The sequence below is a fragment of the Nothoprocta perdicaria genome, unplaced genomic scaffold, assembly GCF_003342845.1.
Source record: "Nothoprocta perdicaria isolate Ctin4 unplaced genomic scaffold, notPer1 scaffold_96, whole genome shotgun sequence".
Lineage (NCBI taxonomy): Eukaryota > Metazoa > Chordata > Aves > Tinamiformes > Tinamidae > Nothoprocta > Nothoprocta perdicaria.
Window position 1 is genome coordinate 308,493 of NW_020456265.1, and position 17,577 is coordinate 326,069.

General features: G+C 39.9%; 1 protein-coding gene across 1 annotated transcript in view; it reads left to right on the forward strand.

Moving 5' to 3' along the window:
• The window catches only part of DOP1B (DOP1 leucine zipper like protein B), a 45,391-nt gene that overhangs the window by 8,334 nt on the left and 19,480 nt on the right, over nt 1-17,577 (forward strand). The window contains exons 3-18 of the mRNA XM_026053058.1: nt 1,413-1,602; nt 2,493-2,591; nt 3,297-3,420; nt 4,157-4,257; nt 4,713-4,827; nt 6,757-6,877; nt 7,375-7,494; nt 7,851-7,956; nt 8,440-8,631; nt 9,439-10,132; nt 11,092-11,360; nt 12,151-12,303; nt 13,023-13,123; nt 13,871-14,061; nt 15,174-16,791; nt 17,382-17,493. Coding sequence (XP_025908843.1) covers nt 1,413-1,602; nt 2,493-2,591; nt 3,297-3,420; nt 4,157-4,257; nt 4,713-4,827; nt 6,757-6,877; nt 7,375-7,494; nt 7,851-7,956; nt 8,440-8,631; nt 9,439-10,132; nt 11,092-11,360; nt 12,151-12,303; nt 13,023-13,123; nt 13,871-14,061; nt 15,174-16,791; nt 17,382-17,493 — 4,306 coding nt within the window. The remainder of the gene's footprint in view (nt 1-1,412; nt 1,603-2,492; nt 2,592-3,296; nt 3,421-4,156; nt 4,258-4,712; nt 4,828-6,756; nt 6,878-7,374; nt 7,495-7,850; nt 7,957-8,439; nt 8,632-9,438; nt 10,133-11,091; nt 11,361-12,150; nt 12,304-13,022; nt 13,124-13,870; nt 14,062-15,173; nt 16,792-17,381; nt 17,494-17,577) is intronic.

Here is a 17,577-nt window from a genome sequence, read left to right on the forward strand (position 1 = left end):
TTTTTATTTTTATTTTTATTTTTATTTTTATTTTTATTTTTATTTTTATTTTTATTTTTATTTTTATTTTTATTTTTATTCCTAATGAAGACACTAAGCTACCTATATCACCATAAAGGAACAGAGTAGTTTTATGTATGATATTTCCTTAAAAAGTGGGGGGATGTGTGATAAATTTAAGGCTTATATTAGTGGCTGAACTGGCTAAGAATAGATTGCCAGTGTTTCTTTCTTTCTTTCTTTCCTTGGATCTAAAAGGCTACAGCAAGATAGGATATTTAAGAAAATTCAGCTTATTTGGAAAATAGCAAAATTTGAAATAATGAACTAATAGTACTTGCAAATTGTTGGCCAACTAAAATTTTCTATCTGTTTCTRGCTTTGCAGTCCTGCATCTTTTCCCGTTTAACAAATAGGATCACAGGCAGGAAGCAAACGTATCAAAATCCTTTATGATGGAATACTAAAATCATTTTAAGTCTTTTTTGTGACATATACATACAATGGGAAGCACGTTCCTTAGTTCCTTCATTACGATGATTTGATTCAAGAAAGGTAGACCAATACATTCTCAGAAGATTATTGTTAGATTTTTTTTTTTCCCCCACGCTGCTCCATAGGAAACTCCTTTGAGAGTTTTAAGAATCTCTGGCATTTTGGGTTAGCCCTAATGCACCTCCTCTGTCACYAGAAATGGCAGAAGTGCTAGTTCAGATCATGTTCACTCCTAGATACACATTCTCTCTAATGCATAAACGCATGTATGCACACAAAACTGAACAAAAAAAGGTCTTGATGACTGCTTTATAAGGAGATGGGCAAATAACCTCAGTTCTGCTTTCTTCCACTTACCATAGTGAACATCCCCTGTCTTCTCCAACTTCTGTATTCCTCATGAGAGGKTTCAATTCCTATATGTAGTAAATACCAGAGTAATAAGAGAGTTGCCAAAGCAGAGAATGTGCCCCCATTACTGCAGCCTTCAATTTCAGCGTACCAGTCCAGTGTGCAAGAACTATGGCAGTGTCATTTTTATCACATATTTTTATTCATTTGCTGACTAAAAAATTGAATCCATTGATTTGTATGTATGAATATGCAGAGTATTTTTGGATTCCCAGTCTGTAAATTGGCTTTCAGAGTCTACAGTCAGCTTAAATTATTTCCAATTCAGGAACACACTTATCCCTATTTCAGTGAGCATGCACAGTGGCGAAGAATTGAGATGYGTGTGGTTTTTTTGTGCAAGCAACTGCTGACCATCTTTGTGTGCAAGGGCAAAACTGACAATGCAGAGAGGAGGAAAGTAAYGAACTGTGATCTGGAAGACTAATTGCCTAAGTGCAGTTCTATAATGTAAAATTGAATTAACAAAACTGCATTTTCTCATGTTAAACATTTTTTCCATACAGAACAGATGCTTTACTTGTGAAGCTCTCCTTATTAATGGGCAAAGAAGTCTTCTACGGAGCCCTTTGGGGCAGTGTTCTGGTCAGCCCATCCATCAGGCTGCCCGCTTCGCTCTTTGTGGTCAGCCATATCAACAGAGAGCAGTCTGGAAAGCAGCAGAGCTACATGCTTGGTGCTGACTACAAGCTCACAGTAAGTTCCCTCTGCTCCTAGGGAGACAGTCTTAGCTATGCCAACACCTTGTGCTTTTTCTATATTGAGTTAGAATGACGCCCTTTTATGCTCTTTTTGGGGGAGAGTAAGAGAGGCAGGGAAATGCTTGCGCTTCAGAGCAATTTAATATGGTTACTTTATGGTTACTTGAGTACAGCAGCAAACCTCCCATGCAGGTTATGATCAGCCTGCAGAATATCCATCTTYGGAAGTGTCTCTGGTTTTGTTAAACACTAACTGTATAAAGCCTTAAAGGATYGGCTGGGTTGTAAATTAGAAAGTAACCCTAACATCTCCTTCACCTACTCTGTTTTTTTGCATTTAAGGTATTTCTTGAAATATTTTTCCAACTACAGGCGTCTTCTGACAATATTTCAAAGCAGTATTAGRAGGCTTTGCCCACCATGGTTCTAAAGTACTTCTGTAATCAGAAGAGAATTCTGAAACTTAGTATCTTTTTCCCCCCAGCTACCATCCTCCTCCTCAGTCAGATGAAAAACTGCATTAGGTGGTATTTTATGTTTAATTTCAGTGATGGAATAATTACAAAATGYAGATACTATTTTTACCAGCATTATAAGACATGACATTCTGTGTGATAGCTAGTGATTGTGACACCCTATATTACTACAAAACCAAGTACTATGTAATTATGAATGATACTTTAGTAGTATTCCACAAAAACATTTTTAAGTTTGTTTTTAAGGGAGAAAGATGCGTGTGGTGATTATACTCATCTCTTGACTAAAAAAAAAAAAAAAAAAAATTTGTGTGATCAGGTTTGATTTCTTTCCTTGTGGTTATTTACAGTGATCTTAGTTCATATGTTAACATTAAGTAAAACAGAACTCTGCTTTCTTCTTTTGTAGATCAAGTCTTTGTGTGTATCTGTATTGGATTCAAATGTCCTTGTCCAAAGAAATACTCTGGAAGTGATTCTGTTCTTCTTCCCATTTTATACAGCCTTGGTAAGAGRATTTTTTTCGTCTTGTGACAAGCACGCTTTCTGCAAAGCTGTCTTCTGTGAACTCAGTCTAGTTCCCACTTCTATTACTGACAAATATGGGAATCTTGTACCTTCAAAAACAATAGATGCATTTAGGCGTGAGGTTTTGGGGTTTTTTTTTCCCTCCATCATTTTTAGTAGCAGATGAGATAGCTCTAGAGAGTTTCAGAAACAAACCCTCAGAATGTTTCAAATGCAGCTGTGCTTTGACAGGGCATATTCATATCTCGAATGTGCTTGAAGTATTCAGGCCTGAGACATTGCACACAGGAAAAAAGAGATTTCTTTTTTAAGGGGGCAGTGAGCGTTAGGTGATGTCTGCACAGAACTACAGTATTTTCATAAGAGGCTAGGAAAACAAATACTGCTTGAAACAGTAGATTTTTCCTCACTGTTTCCTAACATCAGGTATAACATAATGAAGTAATCAGTATTTTTAGCTTAATCATGGCTGTCCCCTTTGTTTATGAGAATAATCACGTAACTCTAAGAGATTCTCTTTCTTGAGATTTCTAGCATACAGAAGTTTATTGTTGATGGCTTCTTGCCTCTTTTTCTTTCAAAATAATCCGGCTTAAACACTAATAGTCCAATTTAAAAAGCTTGTCACCCATTTGACCTGTTTTACTGCTTGTAAACAGCTCAGTTTCTTTGCTCTTCCTCCTAGGACTGCAATGAAAGTGCTATCCCATTGCACAGGACCGATTTAGTCTATATTCTCTCATCAGCTACACAGACACTATTGAGGAGAGACATGTCACTCAACAGAAGATTGTATGCATGGTTACTAGGTACTGTACAATTTACAGTGACATTCAGTATACTAGATATCCTAGAAAAATTCAATGCTTAAAAATGMAATATACTTTTTTAGCCGTTGAAGGATATTGATAAAATAGAAAGCATTGTTTAGTTGCCGTTTATGAAGCATTGGTCTAATAAAATTATACGTTCATTTGGCAAACAGGTTTTCTCTTCAGAGGTTAAGTTCATTCTTCTGTCCTGAATCACAGCATCAATTTTGATGGATCAATTCTAGTCCCCTTTGTGGTTCAATCTGAAGTGGTTAACTGGTATGAATACAGTGGGAAGCAATTTTATCCTTGCTCCTCCAACAGTAGTAGTCTATTAAAGATTCCCAGAAGGGTTTAAGTGTCAAGGAGGGGCTATGAAGGAGCTCCTCCTATCCACCTTAATCTAGCGGTACTGGAGGAGATAAGTGATGTGATGAGTTGCAGCCGTGTAGTTGTATGAAGGCTAGGGCTGGATCTGAGCTTTATGGCTGGATCTGAGCTTGGTTTTAAATGAAACTGAGCGCCTCAAACTGGCTCTCTCTGGGAAATATGTGAATTGGTTTCAAGCAGAGCATTAGAACAAAATATTTCAAATCTATACAGGTTAAAATCCCAAGGGTTTTTAAAAGTAAAATATGCAATGTGACTTCAGTATTTATATAATTGGTATTGAAATGTGCTCTGTAAATATGGTGTTTCTCTGTAGTAATGACACCTCTTATTTAATTTGTAGGTTCTGATATTAAAGGGGATACATTTGCTCCAGACTCTACAAATTCTGAAGACCCAGCTATTTATTTCTTTGGAAAATACTCCAAAGATCTTTTAGTTGAGGTCTGTATCCACTTTATATGGATAGAATTATGGGCTTTTTAAACTTTGGAGCAATCTGTGCCCAGTTGTTCAATGTACACATGCTTGGTTTGTCCTTCAGGGCTTCAGAGATGGCAGCCTTTTGGTGGTTATACTTTAATCTGTGTATAAAGTGTGTTCTGTGCTGTGCCTGCCCCATTGTTTATAGGTACTTTCAATATAAACAGAACCCTGTGAAAGTAAAGAGTTGCGTAACTGAAGGACTGCCTGAATTATTTAAAAATGTTTTTCTGAATAAGTTCTACTCTCGCATGTATTTTAGGAGAGGTTGTTGATTTGTCTGACAAGTATGGATAACTGACATCTCTTTGTAGCTAGGGCTAAAGGAAAGAATCAAGCTCAGGAACGCTTCAGTTGTTAATAAAATGGCAATATTCCTTTTGGATGTAACATTTAGATGTTTTCTCTTTTAACAGAGTTTGATTGAAATATTACATCAGAAATTCTCAGAGTCTGATGCAGAGGAACGGCATCAAGCTTATTTGAAACCTTTCCGCATCTTAATCAGCCTCCTTGACAAACCTGAAATAGGTAATGTTGTTTGTCACTGCTGTTGCGACTGCTGAAGGCTGCTCTCATGGTGACCTTTCATTACCTTTGGAGGCAGGACTCGGGCAACAGCATGCAGAGTTCTTCCTAATTCTGAATGTGTGTGTGCGCTATGTTATTGTGGAGTGGCCCTGTTTTCCTTCCTGTCATTCCAAAAAGAGTGACACCAGTTCAGAGCAGCGTCTAACCGGAGCTGTGCAGATGAGTTGCCTCTGGAGCTAACGCCCTGTGGGTGACTGCCCTGTGCAGCGTGGGTGCATCCCAGGGAGCATGACTGTTCTGCATCCAGAGCTGCAACTGGGGTGGTGCAATTGGAACAACTTCTGCTCTGGTCTCAATATTCTGCTCARTTCATTCCTTGGAGCTTGATTTCTAGTATCCTGACAGGATTTTTTTTTCTTTTTTTTCTTTTTTCTTTTTTTCTCCTCACTCCCATCTCCCATCTTTTGTCATGAGAGGTCTCTATCAGGAAAAATACCAAGTGCTTTCTTGGGTTTGTCTGCAGCTCCTGGCTGTGCTTGCAGGCTTCCTATACACTTGCATCAGACTCTCATGACCATAGTTCCTTTCTAAGACACTGTAGTCCAAGAGGCAGCTCACGGTGTTGCTGCTGCCAAAATGGGCAGAGCTGCCTAACCTGTATTTGCCCCAGCAGGAAGAGGCCTGTTATGGGTGTGAGGAGGTAGGAGCACTGGTGTCAGTGGCCCTGCAGGCCTGTGCTGACCTGATGCTGCTCTGGGAGCTGTAGTTTGAGACTGCATGACTAAGCAGTGAAGAACTTCCTCCTCTTTCTGGGGCTGTCACATGCCTGTCCTGTTGTGTACATGAAGTCCCCAGCTCCACAAGGGTGAGGTCCTGCCAGCTGTTTTTTTAAAGGGCAAGTTCCCCTTTTTGTGCTGTGTTTAGAAAGCAGCAACAGTAATAAAAATGGCCAAAGTGACTTGGTRGATTTGGGGGATTTATGGTACTTTTTAAGAACCTTACACAGAAAGAGGTCTTTTAAAACATATTCTCTATGATGCTGACAAGTATGAGAAGTAAGTAAACTGATAGTTGCTAGAAGCTGATAYAGGCTTAGTTCAAATTATCTTCTGAGGTGGAGAGGGAGATTTTACCATTAACCAAGCCAGTAGTTGATCACATGAATAAAACTGATATGTATGAGTGTAACTGATGTTAAATGTTCTAGTAGCAATTGTTTTTGCAGGCTCCCCCATCTGGCAAGACTATTTTCTATCATGGATCAGGAAAGTCCTTCTGAATACATCTGCTGTTAAAGGATTATCACAGCACTACCAGGAAGATTGAGGATTCAGTTTTACTTATCTAAGAAATAAATGCTACCTGGGCAGAAGCAGCCAAAGCAGTTGTTAATCTGTTTCTTAGACAGAGGTAYTACTGCCTCTTTCAGCTGTAGATACAGTGTAAAAGGACACATGTCCCTTTATACACAATTACAGATAAGAACAAGCTGTGCTGACCCTTGAAAATAGTAACTTTGATATATATTTATAGTGTATTTAGACACCCAGACTTCCTTAATCACTRACCTTTTTCAGCTTCTGCTTCTCAAAAAATTGAGCCAGGGTAGTATGTTAAATGCAAGTTGGGAAACCTTCTATTTGTTTTCTTTCCTGCATCCAGACCTGGTGGTTATTTTTGGTAGGTCAGCTGCAGGTTTACCACATGTGTGCCAGTTTGTAAATGGCTGAGGTGTGACTAAGAACAGTGTAGGTTTAATTAAATCTAACATAGAAGCAATGCTATTGCTTTCCAAATAATGCCTTAAAGTTATAAAATGAGCAGTTACAAACTTTATAATTTAAATTTYTATTTAACCAGCCTTCCAATCACTTTGGTGTAATTACTGATTTTTTTATGTTATTTTTTTCCATTTTCTCTCTAATATAGGGCCACAAGTTGTTGGAGATTTGTTCCTTGAGGTGATTAGAGCCTTTTATTCCTACTGCAAAGAAGCACTTGGTTCTGATCTCAAACTTAGCTACAATCAAAGTGGGAACATCCTTACAAGGTATAACTACAAGTTTTCAATTGCTAACTAAAACTACCTATTTTCATGAAGGATAACTTTATAAAGTCTAACCAGTTCTAGGGAAGTGAAGCTTTTAGCAGACTTAAATTCTTTCTATGTGAAAGTCTTTTTTTCTATGACTTTCTGTATCTTTCCACACCACATTTGATTCTCTATCCTTTGATAGAGAAGAGAGTGAAGAAGAGCTGCGTATCATTGATAAATCTGATATGATTGGATTTATAAATAAGTTTGGTAGCAGAACTCTTAGGAACTTCAGATTTTCAAAGTTAAAGATAATCTTTCTTTTGTCTTGGAGAAAGATGCTCAAATTTACTACCCATACATGATTTAGTCCTTGAATTAAAATGATTCCATGTTTTTAATCCTGTGGAAGGAAGGTAATAAATTAATTTATTTTTTTAATGGGACAGATAATACTGTAGTATGTGTACTTCTGGAAGAGTCATTGTCATTTCTTTTTCCTATTCCCATAGTGCAATTAAAGAGAATAAAAATGCTTCAGAAATTGTGAAAACAGTCAATTTGTTGATCACATCCTTGAGCACGGATTTTCTTTGGGATTACATGACCAGATGCTTTGAAGATTGTTTCAGGTGATTTATCAAAYGAGAATGCATAAAATAGTGCTGTCTAAGAGCTCTCTGTAAAACGACAGAGAAACTTTTGTGATGGATAAAAATACTGGTAGGGTCATGATATGTGTTACATTTTTTACATGTGTTTATTGCATCCTAAAATAGTGCAAAAATGCAAATAGGCAAACAATTGCATGAGAATGACCAAAAAAAAATTACTGAAGTGGCGAGGTGTTTGAGAAGTGAGGTGGGGGAAGCAAGGTGGTGGAGTTTGGTTTTTTTGTTGTTGTTGTTTGTTTGTTTGTTTGTTTGTTTGTTTTCTTCCTTGGAAAACAAGAAAAATGCTTATAAAATAATGTTTCTCTTGATGCCAGAAGCAAATCCACAAAGATGAGGTATCCTCTTGAAAACGTTAGTGCTCCCCCGACGGTTTCAGAGCTCTGCACGCTGTTGATGTTTCTGCTTGATGTGATTCCTTTGGTAAGGCAGCCTGAAGTTAACTGCTTCAAAATATTAGATATTAAAACCCAAGAAATGCATATTGTGGCTACCTGCGATGGGAATAGGTAAATTGTCATAAGTGCACATGTGCATGGCATGTCCAGCAGTCTTCACGTGCTTGCTCGTATACTGCAATCCTTGCGGTTGCCTAGCAAACTAAAATGGGTTGCCTATTGAAATATGGAGATTTTATAAAGCAATCCCAGTTTTGCCCCCTTAAGCAGATCATTTTCTGGGGGTATTTTTCTTTTAGTAGTTGACTACCATAGGATTTTTAGAGTGTGGTTCAGTACTCATCATATAGAATGAAGAAAGAAAGAATAATGCTGAAGCAAGTTTGTACAACTTAACCATCGATGAACTCTTTTTTTCACTCCTTAATCAATGTTTCTAGGCAGCTGGATAATAATGAAATTTCTGGTAAGATACTTCAGTATTTCAAACAATACTTATTTATTTTAGGAACTCTACTCAGAAGTGCAGACTCAGTATCTTCCACAGATGCTTAGTTATATGGTGCAGTCTCTCCTGGAAAACATGGAAATACTAGGTTTACCAGAACTCACTCATGCCTTAAAGACTTGCTTTAAGGTGTTGAGCAAAGTGCAAATGCCACCTTCCTATTTGGACGTTGAGACAGGCAGTGGAAATGGGGTAAGTGTTTCTCATCTACTTACAGATGTTTAAAATTATTAGTGACATATTTTATTTTAAAATGCCATGTCTCCTTTTCTAAAGTCTGCCTGGATGACAGCAAAAACAATGAAAAGTTTTTCATGAAAATGTGTCCCCCATCAGAGCTCTTCTGTGCCTTGTRAATCTTACTGTGTATCCAATTCTGTATCCTTCACTGTCACAACAGTTCAAGTAAATTAGTCTTGTCCAGAACTGGGACTATAGTCCTACCTCTTGAAAAGAGTGTCATCTCTTTGGTGTTGAAAAGACAGTCAGCAGCAGGTAGTTGCAAAAGATTTAAGTTCCCAGATCAAGCTCTGCTTTACAGCTGTTGAGGTCTGTGAGACTTTCAGTCTTATGAACATTTAGTGCAATTACACATTGTAATAATAATGCAGTTTGAGTGCAGAAGACTGTGACAGGGAATGAGGTTTCCAGCTTTCCCAAGGTTTTCAGTAGAATAAATAAATGCATCTCATTAGAAATAATCAAGCAGAAACAATATTGTCCTAGCGGTGGGCTCATTTTAAGGCAGTGCTTTCATTTGCTGTGCATCTGAYGGTAAAGATGTGTTGGTGTTTGAGTCAAGGCATGAGGACTGTAAAAACATAAGGTTTAATTGCAGTTGAACTGCTTACCAATGACCAATTGTCTTTATGTTAATCTGGATCTAGACATTATTTATTTACTTTTTCATTGTTGTTCTGCTGTGCCTGCTATAGTTTTACATACTTTAAAATGACCTCTGCAGTACCATATTCACTAAGGTTTATGTTTCTGTTCCAGAGCCCAGTGAAAAATGAAGATGGGGACATAACTTTGGAGACTAAATCTGTGCTGCAGGAAGAGGATGAGACTCCGTTTGCTCCCCTGAAGTCAGAAGACAGCGGCATTGGTCTAAGTGCCTCCTCCCCAGAGCTCTGTCAGCACTTGGGGCTGCCAACGGTGACCCTTGAGAGAGATGATGTCTGGAAAAAAGGGGGGAGCATTCAGAAGACTTTGCATTGTGTCCAAGAGCTGGTTGCCAAGTTTTCCAGTAAATATATTTTTGGAGTGCAGTTGCAAGAGGCAAATAGTGAAAACATCTTTGCAATGCATCTGGGTACMAGAGAGAAAAAGGAGAACGGCTACAGGTTGCCTGAAGGTGCTAACAAGAAAAAGAGCCCATGGGAGGCCAGGCAAATCACCGTGCCTCAGTTTAAACAAATGCTTTCAGACTTGTTCTCAGTTCGAGGATCACCATTCAAGCACAAGAGTTCAAACCCCATTTCTTCTGACCGCAGCCTTAGTAGTAAAAAGGAAAAGGAGGAAGAAGAGTGGGACTTGGAGCAAGTGATGCTTGTGCTAGGGCCCCTTAGAGGAGACTGCAAGGAAGCTTTTGCTGCGGCCTGTCATCTTTTGCTGGATTGTACCACATTCCCAGTGTACCTTTCAGAAGAGGAGATGGAGCAGTTGTATGTCTCCCTATTTCAGATTCCTGGTAAGAAAAAGTTGTCCTTCCCTGGACAACGTCGTCTTTTGAGGATGCAAATAGCAGTATGAGCTCAGTCATTTGCAAGAGCTGTGGTGGGAGTCAACAGCAATACTTTTCAGGCTGAAGGAAAGCTGTATGTGAATTCAAAACTTACCTGCACCAGCATGTGTGGGTTGTTTGTTTTTTGTCTTTGAGCTGAGAAAAGATTTTTCACAAGACTTTAAATTTGCTTTGTTTTGAATTTTTTTCAGTACAAAACTTGCAGCTGGAGGGATGAAAGGGCTCTCTAGTCCTTTTTTTTTCTTGTTTCCTACTAGTGATGGAGCTTGTGGTGAGGTTCAGGAGTTTGGGGAAGTACAAATGGGATTAAGGAGGGAGAAGGGCTGCAGACAGAGGGCTAGCTGGAGCCTGAAACAGAAACCAAACAGCTCTTTCCTAACCCTCCGAGTTGACATGAGTTGGGTTTGGCTTGACGTGCAGGAATAATCTGTGTGCTTGGAAGCCTGTTTGTTCTGGGAATTCAAATTTATTAATTTAACAGGAGCAGTTATTGCCCTGAAGGCAGGATAGGTTTGGAGTGAATGGAGGGGTGGGAAAAAGAAACTTGGATTCTGTTTCTGATCTTTCTGTGGATTTCTGCTGTCTTCGTTAGTCCAGTGATGACACGCTCATCATCGGAAAGACACACAGGGGAGCCATCTGCTCCATACTGTGGGTTACTCTGTGTGCGTGTTTGCAGTGCCTTTAACGTGGTCAGTAAAGGTCCCACAACAACTTTCTGGTAGGAGTAATACAGTAAAGAGTATAACTTGCTTTGAAGAGTCCAGTTTTTATGGTAGAATCACAGTTAGATTCAGGCACTTGGTTTTGTCTTTCGGTCTCATGAGATTGCCTGAAGAAATTTTGGAAATACAACTGTAACTTTTAGATTATTCCAGAATGGTTTTTCTCACTTATCTTCTGAGGTGGTGATGCTGGCTTCCCTCTGTGGCTAAAGTCTTTAATGATGATTTGCTGCTGCGTGAATGACTGCTACGTCCAAAACGTGTCCATCTCCACCCTGCTGGAGGTGATCAACCATTCCCAGTCCCTGGCACTTGTGATAGAAGACAGGATTAAGAGGTACAAAGTCTCTGGCCACAACCCCTTCTTTGGAAAGCTGCAGATGGTCACCCTTCCTCCCATCGCCCCAGGTGTTCTCAAGCTCATCTCAGAGAAAACAGATTTCTACCAGGTAGCAAAGTTTTTTCCTTGTTGTTTTGCTTTTACTGCCCAAGTACACTTTACTTTGGAGGGCAAGGCAGGAGGGAAGCAATCCTTATCAGCCTAAATATTTGGGGAATGTGTCTTACAGTGCTCGACCTTTGACATTTTTCTTTCCCATAAGCAATTCAGAGCAGTTGTTTTCATATTTATATGCTTTATAGCAGGATATTCAAAAGTGACTAATAATTTTCAAATTGCTAGTTAGGTTTGTGCTCAAATTCTTGGAGGAGGGAAGTTGATTTTTGACTTGAAGGGTTAGGCTTTGTCAGCCTGAAAGCTTCATACTGGAAAACTTTGATACCCCTTTAAGCTTTCAGATGCCTCTTTAAGCTTTCCACCCACTAAATCATTAGTGAGTTTAAGATATTGAAAACATTCCTTCCTTTTTGTCTTAAGGTTTATCTATTTCAAAGATATATTTTCCTTCTCTTGACCGTTTACTGAGATTAGTGCTGGTGTGAGGGTGAGTCCCAGGTTTGGTTTCTGTTCTTTCAGCTACACATGCATCACCTAATAAGTTTTAACCCAGAAAATAGAAACAAAATGCTTTCCTCAACTTCTGGTGCAYGTGTACCTGAATTGTCAGTGATTCCTGGTAGGAATGCTGCATTCCTTAAGTGTGAGTTGATGACCTGATTTCTTGCTCTTTGCTAAACTAGGAAGCTTTGGAAATCCCTTTCAACACCCAGGCAATGGCAAGCTTTTAAGTCAGCGGTGCATCTGACATTATGTTGTTTGTTGTTGTTRTTGTTCCCTAGAGAATAGCTTGTGTGCTCTGGAACCAGCTGAACAAAGAGACACGGGAGCATCATATTGCCTGTGTGGAGCTGTTCTACAGGCTCCACTGCTTGGCACCATCAGCAAATATCTGCGAGGACATTATCTGCCATGCACTTCTGGATCATGATAAAGTAAGTCTTGTATTCTCCAAAGCTCCGTCCTCACTATCCGGGTGTCACAGAACTTCCCAGACTGCCTCCAGTTGGCTTCCAGTCTGGTTCACACTCACGTGATCCCTTTGTCTGCTATTTAGTAGCTCTTACAATGCCTAGGCTGTATTTAAAGTGAGCAAGTTCTTATTTGTTTTACTTCCCTAGTTTAATGACAGAACAGTTCTTTCGTAACTTCAAGTTTTACTTGCAATAAATGCCTTTCACAATAAAATTTGCAACAGCATTCTTTAGCCTTAAGTATTAGCTTCATATATTCGCTCTCATAATTTTGAAACTGCAAAAAAAAAAAAATCTGCTCACATTTTTAAAGCAAAATTATCAATATCAAATACTGCTTGATGTAGCAGTCTCTTCCCATTGGTCATCTAAATTTAAGTCTCCTTAGCTCCAAACCAAGAGTAAAATGTTTATATACAAGGGTGCTGAATTGTTTTTTGAAAGAGTAGTATATCTTTTTCTGCCTATACAAGCATTGTACCTAAAAGATTTTGGTCTGGCCTTCATGGATATGTGGCGTTTTTTCGTTTTAGTGTGCTGCAAAAGAGAAGTGTTTTCAAGCTACACAAGAGGGATTGCTAGTTGTCTATACACTGACTGTTGTTAAAAATCACTAATTGGATTCAGTGGTAAATGCTGCAAAAAACACCCTGTCTTGCCTGTCTTGTTTTCATGAAAAGGGGACGAGGTTGGAAGCGCTGTTCCGATTCTCTGTCATGTGGCATCTGACCAGAGAGATCCAGGGCAGCAGAGTGACTTCTCACAGTCGATCCTTTGATAGGTATTTTCCATCTCTATTTGCTTAAGCTTGTGTGTATGTATTTTGTCATACTATGCTTGGCTCTGTGATTCTATTTCTGGAGAGAAGAGAGAAAGAAAAAAAAAAAAAAGCCATATGACCAAAATTAAAAYCTTTGAAATCCTTGATTTACTGATTTTGACTGCTCGGTGCACATGGCACACTTAATCTCTTTATTTCTTGTCTGAAGGAAGTTCCTGTAAGAGTAGAAACAATTTCATATATGAAGAGTAGTTTGTGTACTGACATTCTTCGTAGTTGGCTTTTTTTTCCTTCTTGGTGGATTAGATTAGATTTTTCCAAAGAAAATGAAACTAGAATCAGCTATTTGCTATTTGTATTTTAGACTTGAATGAGTTCTTAGTTGCAAGATTGTAGCCTATGTGTAAAATGGGGTCAAAGCAATAAAGACCTCCTCAAACATGTGGAAAACTTAAATTAAAAAAAAAAAAAAAAAAAAAAGACTCTTGTTTCTCTTGTTTTAGGTCGTAAACATGTGTACAGCTTTCTAGAAATGCATGCATACTTGAATTCAACTCAAGAAAATGCTGGGTATAATCAAGTTATTGTTAGCAAAGATGAGCCATTGGCCAGTGCTTGTTTGAACACGCACTCAAAGAGCGTCATTATAGCATGTGCCTGTGTCTGTTCCCTGCCCCTATTTCACTGTTTGCATTAACCTTTTCAGGACTTCCAATTKTACTTCTTCGTTCTGATTTCTCCACCCAGGTCTCTGTTTGTGGTCCTGGACAGTCTCAATTGTTCCGATGCGGCAATCGGTGCCGCAGCGCAGGGCTGGCTCATCCGCGCGCTCTCCCTTAATGATGTCGCACGGATCCTTGAACCAGTCCTGCTGCTGCTGCTCCATCCAAAGACACAGCGCACCTCCATCCACTGCATCAAACAGAAAAATTCAGCAGGTAAAACTGTTCTTAGGCTGAAGCTGTAAGTGCTGATGTAGTATGACATGCTTCTGAACACTCCCTGGAGATGGCATTCCGATAAAACGAGTTGTCTTGCACCACTTCCTGGATTTCTTTTAATCCAAGTACCTTTAATGACACTTAAAAGAGAGCTCAGGAGTAAGTCACGCTAGCTCGATTCCTAAGAGCCATATTCTGTCACAGTGGCTGCACCTGCACTGTTGGTTTGGAGTGCCCCCTGCTTTGCTTTGGGGTCTTTTCCCCATACTGCTCCTCATCCTCCTCCCCAGTTGATCCACACTACATGCATGTTCACTGTTCACAAGATCCCTTCTCCAAAACCTAGATCTCCAAATAAACAAAATTCAGGAGCAGCTTGGAGACTTCAGGTCAGAAACTGTTTGCACAGATGGGATGGACAGGCAAATCTTATTTTTCTCTGCACTGTCTTATCCCACCAGACCGTGTACCTTTGTGCCACATTTTTTTTGCTCAGTATATGTCTCTTAGTGAAGGAATCATTTCCAAAAATGGAGAGGCTATGAGGTACATCTTGCAGTTTGGGACACACTCCATAAAATCTGATTTTTGTTAAATTCTGAAAATTAAAAATCTTTGTCCAAAGGAGATCCCCGTTGAATCAAGAGGAGACCTGAGTCTTTGTTGTGTGTGACTTGAGGTGTCCCAGAGCTAGAATGCAGAAGCAGGGGGAGAACTTTGCACGTGAAGGTGACCTCCGTCTACCTATACAATGTGGTAGGGCATAGTTGTCCTGAGGGACTACATTTGGCAGGAAGGTAAATGTCTGTTTCTCATCCAATTTCTCACCCAGTTTCTCGCCCGTAGTGAGAATTCATGTGAGCAACAGATGGTGATGGGATCAAATGTGGAACAGACAAGTAGTGTGACAGAGGCCTGTGGGTGGAGCCAAGGTGTGATCTGAGTGCAGGATCATGTGGCAGCTGGCAATCTATTCACATTGGAGATTGCTGGAAGTGAGGAGGATGAGAGACACTCTGCACCAGTTATCAAAAAAAAAAAAAAAAAAGTTTGTGCATGGCCAGTTCTACACTTTTATGAATGTGTTTGGGTTTTTTGTTTCCTTCCAGAAGACATATATGATTGGCTTCACAAGAGAAAGTTCTCTTTGAAAGAGTCTTTTGGTGCATCAGAGAGCAATTCTGAGGAAAACTTTCCACTGAGCCAGTTTACTACTGTGGACAGAGAAGCTATTTGGGCAGAAGTGGAAAAAGATCCAGAGAAGACCCTGCTTAAAACTGAAGAAACTGAAAGTACTGCCTCTTGTAATCCACTGGCCTCACCTGAGGCAGATGGTGACCAAGATAATAGTGAGCACACAGAATCAGCTGACACCAGCACAGGTCACGATAGTGAAAATACATCCTCTTTTTCTCCTTCTCTGGAGCTGCAAGAAGTGAGCAATGAGGAGCATGATAGYGCTGCAGTGGATTGCAAGGATAAAACAAAACATGCAACTTCCCTCAATGCCTTCCTCCCCGAAAGCTCCAAATCCAACGTAGCACTAAATCTTGTGCGTGCTGACTCAGAGAGGACTCAGGCATCAGAATCTTTGTCAAGTGACGAAGAGGTGGACTTGGAGCTCCAGGAAATTACCCAGTCGAGGTTGCTCAAGCAGCAGAAGGAAAAGCAGGAGATGATTGAGGCTTTGTTCAAACACATGCTGTTGTATTTGCAGCCTTATGATTCCAGGAGGGTACTGTATGCTTTTTCTGTTCTGGAGGCAGTACTTAAAACAAACCCTAAAGAATTCATTGACGCTGTAGCTAGTACTAGCATGGATACCAGCTCCACAGCACATTTGAATCTTATTTACAATCTTTTAGCTCGCCATCAGGAATCCCTGGTAGGACAGAGTTTTTATGGCAAGCTTCAGACTCAGTCCCCCTCCATGTGTCCACATTCTCTCCTGATAGAACTGCTTACTTACCTCTGTTTGAGTTTTCTACGCTCATATTATCCATGCTACTTGAAGGTCACCCACAAAGATGTGCTTGGCAACAGAGAGGTTCAGGTTAAAAGTGTGGAAGTCTTGATTCGAATGATGACTCAGCTGAGTACCGTAGCAAAGTCAGCGGAGAATAGGAGTCTCGAGTTCATACACAATTTGCTGGGAAGATGCAAAATTCAAGAGTTTGTTCTTCTTTCTTTATCTGCATCTATGTACACAAGCCAAAAACGATATGAACTTCTTATGGCAGAGGCAGGTAATAATCTTCCTGAAGAAGATGTCTTTGAAGAGAGTCTAGTCAACTTTGGGCATGATCAAATATGGAGYGAGCACCCACTCCAGATTGAGTTGCTGAAGCTCTTGCAGGTTTTGATTGTTTTGGAGCACCATCTTGGACAGGCTCAYGAGGAGCAGGAGAACCAGCCAGATCTCTTTAAAGAATGGCAGCAGGCTCTTAATTTCCAGCAGGCCATCGGCGCGATGCAGTACGTCTATCCACACCCAATAACTTCACAGGGATTATTTGTCTCTGCTGTTGTTAGAGGCCTCCAACCAGAGTATGGCTACGGGATGCATCCCACTTGGGTAGGCTTAGTCACGTGTTCCTTGCCCTATTTTGGGAAATCCTTAGGCTGGACCGTGGCACCATTTGTTGTACAGATCTGTAAAAACCTGGATGAGCTTGTCAAACAGTATGAAAATGAAACTGCAAAGGCATCTGTGAAACCATCAGCAAGGTAAGAGTCTGCAGTGGGGGATTTGTTACACTGAAACTTTATTCTTCATATTGCCCCTTATTGCAAAGTAATATACATTAACTTACTCTTTTTAGCACTGTGGCTCCCAGAGTTTGATCTCTGTCCCTTGCCCCAGACCGAGGTGGAGAGAATGTTTTTGCAGCAAGGCTCAGTGCAGTTGAGTGAGGAAGGAAAAGGGATCAGCAGCAAGAATACTTCCTGTCCCCTTCTATCTGCCATCCAGGGGAAAAGAAGTTCCTGGTTTTAAAAAGACTTGGAGTTTTTGAGGATCTGCTAATGAGAGAGACCCTGGAGAAGAAAAATATAGTATTACTGTCCAGTACAAGCAGTAAGGAAAAGGAGTATGGGGGGGGGGAAAAAAAAGATGCATGTCAAAGATTTCTGGCAGCATGTAGAGTAAGATCTAGACAAGGAAATGGRTTTATCCAAGCATTGTTTCAGAATGGTCTGTTTTAGTATTGTTGTCTGGTCTTTCCAACATTCTTTTAACTATTAAAGCAGGTCTCTACTGGAGATAACTTCTTGACCTGTTAAGCTATTTATTTGTTTATTTATTTACTCTTCTGAAGCTTAACGTCTAAAAGAGAAAATGTTACACCTGATTACCCATTAACCCTTTTGGAAGGTCTGACAACCATTGGTCACTTCTGCCTTCTGGATCACCCTAATCAAACTAAAAAGGTAACTGCTCGGTCCCCACCACTCATTAACTTGGCACCAGTTCATCAGTGTGAATGCGTGCATGGCTTAGAGGAGAATATAAGT